Source organism: Enoplosus armatus, chromosome 9 (assembly GCF_043641665.1).
Source record: "Enoplosus armatus isolate fEnoArm2 chromosome 9, fEnoArm2.hap1, whole genome shotgun sequence".
NCBI lineage: Eukaryota > Metazoa > Chordata > Actinopteri > Centrarchiformes > Enoplosidae > Enoplosus > Enoplosus armatus.
This window is the reverse complement of record NC_092188.1, coordinates 5979473-5987716: the sequence shown is the minus strand read 5'-3', so window position 1 is coordinate 5987716 and position 8244 is coordinate 5979473. Positions and strand designations below refer to the sequence as shown.

The 8244-nt window shown below is 37.2% G+C and overlaps 1 protein-coding gene across 1 annotated transcript; it reads right to left on the bottom strand.

Moving 5' to 3' along the window:
- Nucleotides 1–3560: 3560 nt before the first annotated feature.
- Nucleotides 3561–7727, bottom strand: LOC139290098 (sialic acid-binding Ig-like lectin 14). The gene is made up of 4 exons (XM_070911792.1): nt 7541–7727; nt 6603–6737; nt 3773–3878; nt 3561–3669 (listed from the first exon to the last, which is right to left on the bottom strand). Exons 1-4 carry the CDS (start codon nt 7725–7727, stop codon nt 3561–3563), a joined length of 537 nt encoding a protein of 178 aa, XP_070767893.1.
- Between the last annotated feature and the right edge of the window lie 517 nt (nt 7728–8244).

The following is an 8244-nucleotide window of genomic DNA, read 5'->3' as shown; positions in this document are numbered from 1 at the left end:
GTAAACGAGAAGGAACTGAACGAAAGGAAACTTCACAGCTGATATCATAGATGTTAATACAGGATGTTGCAAGTTTAGTTATTCCGTAGTTGCGAGATGAACACACTTTACCCGAAGGTGTGACAGTGCTGGCACTTTTTATGGTTATCTGTTCTCGAAAGGTCCTTTATACTGTAAATTAAATTCACTACAACAATCTTTACCACAACTGCATTTTTGGGTCCCCTGAATCTTCTACCTTAAATCTTCCCATCACCAAGCACTCTTTCTTCAGCATAGTCCACCCTTACTTTACCAGCAAATCAAGGAATGTCAAAAAGCATTTATGATATTAGTTTGAAGTATGAATCACCTCATCAATTTACAGTCCAAAAACATATTTTAAAGTAAATGTTGTGTTTTACCTCTTTCCGTCTCGTTCTCCTGTCCTCTTCTCTCCACAGTGTTTCTGCTCTGACCTGACCCTTCCTCTCCTCACTTTTCTATTTCTTCCTTCTTTGTGCAACAACAAGGTTTCAGGAAGTTTCCCCAGAAGCCACTGAGCAATAGTTTTCCTCTCCTGAGACTGGCAGGCTTTTATACACTTATAATATCATAATATCACAATATGTGTATCATATTTGCACCTTTAACGTTGAATAATGAAGAGAAAACACTTTTTGTTTGCTTGTTTTTCTAGATCTTCTCTATGACCATGAAGTAATACAAAACATTTTGAAAAGGGAAGTACTGTAAATGTGATTCTTTTTTTTTTCTTGAGCAACCGACAAACCAGCACACTGAAGACTTCTCCTAATGTGTGTGTTTTGATGTGTTACTGAAAGGCTGTATCTCATACATAATTTCCTCTTAAATTGCTTCAATGTACGACACAAATATTGTGCATTACTGTAAATGGTGTGTATTATTAGCCAATATCTGCAATGAGAGTTGAGTGATGATGGTCAGATGAACATTGTTTTAGTCATGTACTAAAAAGACAACTTGGGACAGATCAAGTTTATTTTGTACCTAAAGATTCAAATAGAAAGTATCTGCTTTCAGCATTTCCCCATTTCAACTGCGTGCAGTCTCTTTGAAATGGAAAGCACTTCTTCATATTTATGGGTTTTTATGGTTTATATTGTGCAATATTTGTAGATACTGTTCTCAGCAAGGTCACTATGGAGACTATTCATTTAAACATTGCCTTATGTGCCATCACCCTTTCTCAGCATCTCTGATAACTTCCTGTTTGCACTTTAAGGTGCTAGATTAGAACTATTTTTATGCTACACTTTGCTCTCAGTCAAGTCAGTTAGTAAAAGTCAGTCTTATCTATATAGCCCAAAATCACAAGTTTGTCACAGGGGGCTTTTCAATCTGTACAACATGCGACACCCTCTATCCTTAGACTCTACTATATGCCTGCATATTGACCACTTTTAGCAGAACCTGTAGACATGGCTGAGTTACTAGAGGTTAAAAAGGCCGGCTGCAAATATGTCAATGTCACAATCAAAAGCCCAACACATACAACATGCAAATATTCTGGCAGGGTTAATTTCCACATTTTAATTTATTAGAATATGCTGTTAAATGCAAGTTTAACACAGGTAATTGTGTCAAATAGTTAAACAGGTTCAATACCATTCAACCATAACAAAATATGTAAGATGCAAAAATGGGTTCCAAATATGAACGTTCATGTAAAATTAAGCCAATAGAAATGTAAAGACATGTATTTAAACTGAGGGTAAAGGGAAAATTCTTTGTTATTACTAGCAGGGATATGGTGTGGTACTGCTACTAAACGTTTTTTTTAATTTGTCAAGTATTGTCAAACCATATATTAGACTATTGTCAACTGCAGGATGAAATTTAAACAAGAAGTTACATTTAAAAGTTTACCTTTACATCAAAAAATAGCCAACATACTCTATTGCAGTCATTTGCACATTATACAGCATAAAAATGCAAAGCAAGGGTTAAAAAATTCCAACTACAAGATAAAAACTAGGCTACAAACTATCAGAAATCACACACAGCTGAGGATGTGACTTGATATCTGACAAGTAGTGAGTAGTACATTTACTCAAGTACTGTATTTAAACACAATTTTGAGGTACCTGTACTTGGGTTTTTCCATTTTAGACATCGCCTTCACTACATTCCAGAGGAAAATATTGTACTTTTCACTCCATTACATTTATTTCATTACTAACATGTATTTAGTTACTTTGCTGACATTTTCATACAAAACCAATAAAATGACTTATAGATTAAAATATCCATATATAAACATTTGAAGTAGTTCAAAGTAGTGCCACATATAAACACCACAACAGTAAAATGTTTTTTACTTTGAAATAAATAAACATTTGAATGCAGAACTTTCACTTGTAATTGTGTATTTTTACACTGTTTTACATTGCTACTTTTACTCAGCGGTGGAGGAAGTATTCAGAGGGTTTACTTAAGTAAAAGTACAAAAACCACACTGTAAAAGTCCTGCACTGAAAATGTTACTTTAGTAAAAGTACAGTGGTGGTTATTTTCTTGATCAATCCACATTCTATATTAAAGTCACAATTAAAAACAGCTCAAAGTGACAACTTCAAATGTTTATTTTTTCCCGACCAACAGTCCAATCCTCAAAATGATTCAGTTTACTGCGATGTAAGACAAGGAAAAGCAGCAAATTGTCACATTTGAGAGGCTGAAAGCATGAGATGTTTTTGCATGAGAAAATACTTAAAAGATTAGCATCGAAAAGGCTATCACTGCTAGCTAACCTACTGTAGTAGTCTTACAAAAGCATGCAGATGATAGCATTAGCAATACAGAAAGTTTGGTAACTCTCCTAGCTGTTTATGTTGGTGTTTGAGTTTTAATAATGTTAATGGTTTCCCCTCAAGGTTTTCTCCAGAGTCTTGAACACCCACATCTGTGCAGGAAGTTACTAATCGACAGATATCAACTTCACCTGCTGCCTTCAGGAGACCTGATGTGATTGCCTCTACAGCAGCACAATACCCTCTTGCTAAATAACCCACTAAATAATGCGTGCTTAGTTCATCTGCACTGATAAGGTTGATGAGATTTGAAGAAAAGAAACTGTACAATGCAAGTTATAAATCACTGTAAAGAAAACATTTAAACCACTAGAAATATCATCAATTAAATCTTACACACCTTAAATGCGTGTGTTGTTGTTGAATGTTAATGTGATTTAACATACGAGTTCATGTGTTCACACAAGATGAGTATGGAGTTCAACTAATTAAATCCTTACTATTACAAAATGGCTTTCGTTAACAACTAATACTTTTTATTTTTTATTGTGAGATGATGATGATATATTTATGAATTTTATTTTCATAATTTTAGCTTCTTTTATGTTGTATAATTGATTGCTACTTTTATCTCAGGCAGCTGTCTTAAATGCTGATTATGTCCTGTCATGTGCCTTTTAGCTTCCTAACTCTGTAAAGTATCTTTTTTTTATTTCAATTTATTTATTTCAGTGCAAGAAATCCTTCAGTGAAGGTGCCTGAAGACATGGTGGAAGCTGACATTTGTCAGTTCAGAGGTTGGCCAATAACAGAATACTCTGGTGATTCGTCTGTTTTCTGCAGTGACATGTAAGTTCTGTCCTCTTGATTTGGTTTCACCTTTTTTCTGGCTTTCCTATAGAGAAATAAAAGATAGAGTGAGCCATGATTTGTTGCCTCAAAATATCCTATGCATTAACGGAGCCTTTAAAACATGACATGTAGATGGAGTAATATACCAAAGGAATATCACGTAGATTGTGCAGAAGACGTTCACACTTAGACATACACCAGCAACGGCCCAGGGAAGCACTGCGCTGTAAGGTCCACAATGTTGCACAGGACCTACCATAAGAAACGACATAATGTGGATTGTACAAATGTTCTAGAATTAAGGACATGCTGTACATTTTGTGGCCACTGTGTTGTCAAATAATGTGTATGAAAAGACCAGGGGGAAAAAAGGGACATACATTTTTATGAACGATAATTGCTCCATAATGTATTGTGCCTTGGATAACAGAAGTGTATAAAATGGTAACACAATGTGATCTTATCATAATGATATGACAGCGTATCTCTGTGAAAGTCTACACACAATGTAATTGTTTTAATTATTGTCGTACCAAACTAGCCCTAGAGTTATCTTTAAAATCTCTGAAATCCTCCTTTAAGTCCTGTAGTCATAGAATTCAATGTAAAATGCACAAACTATGTGATAGCCACATATATTGGAAGGTGCAGGGCTGTGAAAGTTATTCAGCATGCATTTGTCATAGATTTCCAGCTACCTTATAATGAAGAACAGCAACTACAACAACTAGAAATGTTCTGTATAAGACCAGCTGGCTGTCAGATTACAGCTTCAGCAATCAATATCATCTCTGCGCATGTTTGCTCTCACTCCTCATACCTTTGACAGAGACTGTTGCTCTTGGAGAAAATGTAAATCCGTCCATCCTCCCAAACAGGAAGATACCATTAACTCTGAGTTGATATGATCCAGAGTCTGACTCGACAAGGTCATTGACGATGATGCTGCAGTTCTTGTGTCTCACGTCAGGCTCCAGCAGTGACACTCGTCCTTTGAACCCAGACTGAACTTTTGTGTTGTTAGTGTGGAATATCACGTCTGAATCACCACATCTTCGTGTAGTTGCTTCACATTTGTACCAAACTACATGCTCGGGTGTGAAGCCAAAACCAGTAGTGAAAGAGCATGGTATCACAACACAGAGTCCAGCCTCTGCTGTTATTTCTCCTTCACTAAGAGTGATACAGAATCCATTTTGACAGGCTTGTCTTCTCCAAACTAATGCTTCTGTTCCAAAGAATACAAAGAAGGAGACAAAAATATGTTTAGAGTTTGACAATACACCATGATACTTAATAAATGGTGAAGAAAGGCTACTACTATGACTGTTTTTATACTGTCATCCAAGAGAATTTCAAAATTTTACATAATTCTTCCAAATAAGTCAATAGATGCTGCGAATAATGCTGCTGGTATATTCAGGGTTGAAAAACAAAATACTTGTAATTTGGGAGCACCTCAGGAAGGACATGTATTGTCAATAGTTACCAAGATGCATACCTGTGTCTGCATTGCCGCCTCTCACAGAGAACAGCAGAGTCGCCCAGATGAGAACAAACATCCTAATATGATTTAGACATTCAGTCTCCCGCTCCACAGGACAATGTTACACTACTAAGTGCAATAAAAATGCAGGAAGTTCAGTTGATGAAACTGAAACAAAGGAATCTCCCCAGTTGACTTCACAGATCTTAATACAGGATGTTGCACAGTCAGTTATTCCACAGTTGCTTAATTAAATTTGGCGACCACTTCACACAGGGTGCGGCTAATCTGATACTTTCATTGTGAAGCAGTTTGTTAAACCAACAAAGCAGTAGATGCATTGAAACACATACATAGTCCAAGTATCTCTCATAAATTCCTGTTCACACTTTGGGCTTCTCGAAAAGAACTGGTTTTAATTCTATCACAATCAGTTGATATATGCCTGTATATTACACACCCACTGCAAAAACTAGACACTGCAGAGTCTCTCAGAGAGAGTAGTTGGGAATGTTGTGTTGTAACCCACTTAATCACAACAACAACAACAACAACGTATACAACATACCGTCTACCTACTAAGTCAGGTTTATCCCCGCAACATGTTTTTAAACCGGGATGTAATCAATGATGTGTTGAATAACAAGTTTAAGTTGCAGGTTCATCATGATGCTCTACGACTGAATAATTCATTAAGCCTCTATTTCACAGCAGATTAGATCATTTCAACTGAAGTGTGGAGTTAATAATATTCATGCATTATGGAAATACCTTAACAACAGTAACAAATTTTAACTTGAGATTAATAGCTGTTGTGCCTGAAATGTCTCAAGAGGCTGTGATGTAAAATGTGAATATGTTTGATCTGACACTGAAAAAGAGAAAAGGAGCCATAAATCTAATCATCCAATTATGTACTCATGGCATGATCAGCCCAAGTTCAAGACCAGCCAGCTTCTTTCTCTGTCCTCTGATATTCTTTTCCCACCAAGTCTTTACTTTCATGCTCATTTTAACTTAATACTTTGTCGGGGTGGATGCAGGTACCAGACAGATATCATATTTCTGTCTGCTGAAGTCTCATTTAATAACTCCAAAAACGTTCATGCACGGCTACAGCTGTAGCTTCCCTTGTTGTACGATGAAAAACATTAATATATCTTAGAATATAGACAGAAAAACCCAGTGTCATATTTTAGCTCCGTAGTCCTATAAAAAAAAGCCCATTGTCTGTGCTGTGGCCATCTTTAATAAAGACTTTCTGTATGTTGGAGTGGCAACAAATGTGCCATTTGGTCGGATTATCAGGCTGGATTCAATATTTTTGGGCCAAATATTCATAGTTCTGTGCAGCCATAATGCCTCTTTATTGTTTGTGATTCGTAACAAATGAAATAACTACAACAAATCTACAAATCAACGTGGCCTTTATTGTCAAGTCAGATTCTCAGTCCTGAAAGCAGTTTTGTTTCCTGTGATATGAGAGTTGCTTTCTCCTGCTCCTCTCCACGTCCAGGTGATTTCAGGACCAGATCCAGAGCAGAGACCAGGAGCAGTGCAGGTCAGTGTGGTCTGCTGTCCCCCTGTTAGTGAAGGAATCATCACTGTGGGCTTCTGGATCAGATCTAAGGGGAGAGCAGTCCATTAGTGGAATCAAGTGAGCAGCCTGAAGGTCATCATTCACTTAAATGTGGGCTAAAATAAACAGATGCTTTGTTAAACATTTCAATGGGACAATAAATAGGAGTTACATCAGGAACCGCTGCAGTTCCTACTAGTTGCCCACAGAGGTCAACAAATGCTAAACATTACTTCATGCTCCATTAAGACTATAAATACACCAAGTATGTTGGTGCCGTTCATTGGCAACAATGAACATCTTCACTGAATATATTTGTTGTAGCTCTTCATTGTAACATTGGTGCCGGCTGAGCCGCCTCCACATCAACTCAGCTGCTGACCGGAAGAAACTGGACAGACTGATTAAGAAGGCCGGCTCTGTTCTGGGATGCCCCCTGGACTCAGTGGACGCGGTGGGAGAAAGGTGGATGATGGCTAAGCTATCATCCCTGAGGGAGAACATGTCCCACCCCATGCAGGACACTCTGGCAGCAATGGGCAGCTCCTTCAGGCTTTACAATCAGTACTGCTCCCAGTAGACCACGCACACCGAAATGGACAATCCACATATTTCTGAATGTATAACAAATGGTGCAATACAGTATAATTATTTCGTTTTGTGAATTTGTAAATTTGTAAATTATAGTTGTTGATTTTTTAGTTTTAGTCTTTTTTTTTTATAAGTCTTTATTGTTTTTATTTATTATTTCTTGATTTTCTACTTATGTCTCTATTGCACTATCCTGTATGCTGCTGTAATAATGCAAATTTCCCCACTGAAGGATTATCTTATCTTATCTTATCTTACCTGAAACAGAGACAGTTGCTCTTGGAGAGAATGTAAATCCATCTGGCTTCCCATACCAGACACCGTCAACTCTGAGCTGATATGATCCAGAGTCTGACTCAGTGAGGTCACTGACGATGATGCTGCAGTTCATCCGTCTCACGTCAGGCTCCAGCAGTGACACTCGTCCTTTGAACCCAGACCACATTTTCGTTTAGATGGTTCACATTTGAACCAAACTATATTCTGGAGTGTGAAGCCGTATTTAGTAGTGAAGGAACGCGGTATCACAACACAGAGTCCAGCCTCTGCTGTTGCATCATGCATCATCATTTTCACAGTCTTGTCTCCAAACTGATGCACCTGTTAATGTAAACAATGAGAGAAACACAACAGGAAAAACTAAACATTTGTCGTTTTGAAGCATTTCAGTAAAACATTTAAAAGGACATATATTATGGTAAATTATTTCAGACTATTTATAACTCATAATTCTTTTTGAAAAATAAAAAAATATATAATGTTGGCATCATAATGACCCCTAGATAGGGAACGGAAGTTTACAGACTTGTGTGTTGTAGTAGGACAGTGTTCAGGGCAGCAGTACTGATTCGGCTACGAGTGCTGTCCAGGCCAAGATGCGCATGCCTGTTGATCCTGATCTTTGATGCAAATAAAGAGTATTATTATATTATTATTATATATTATCAGTATCAGCGGAGTTT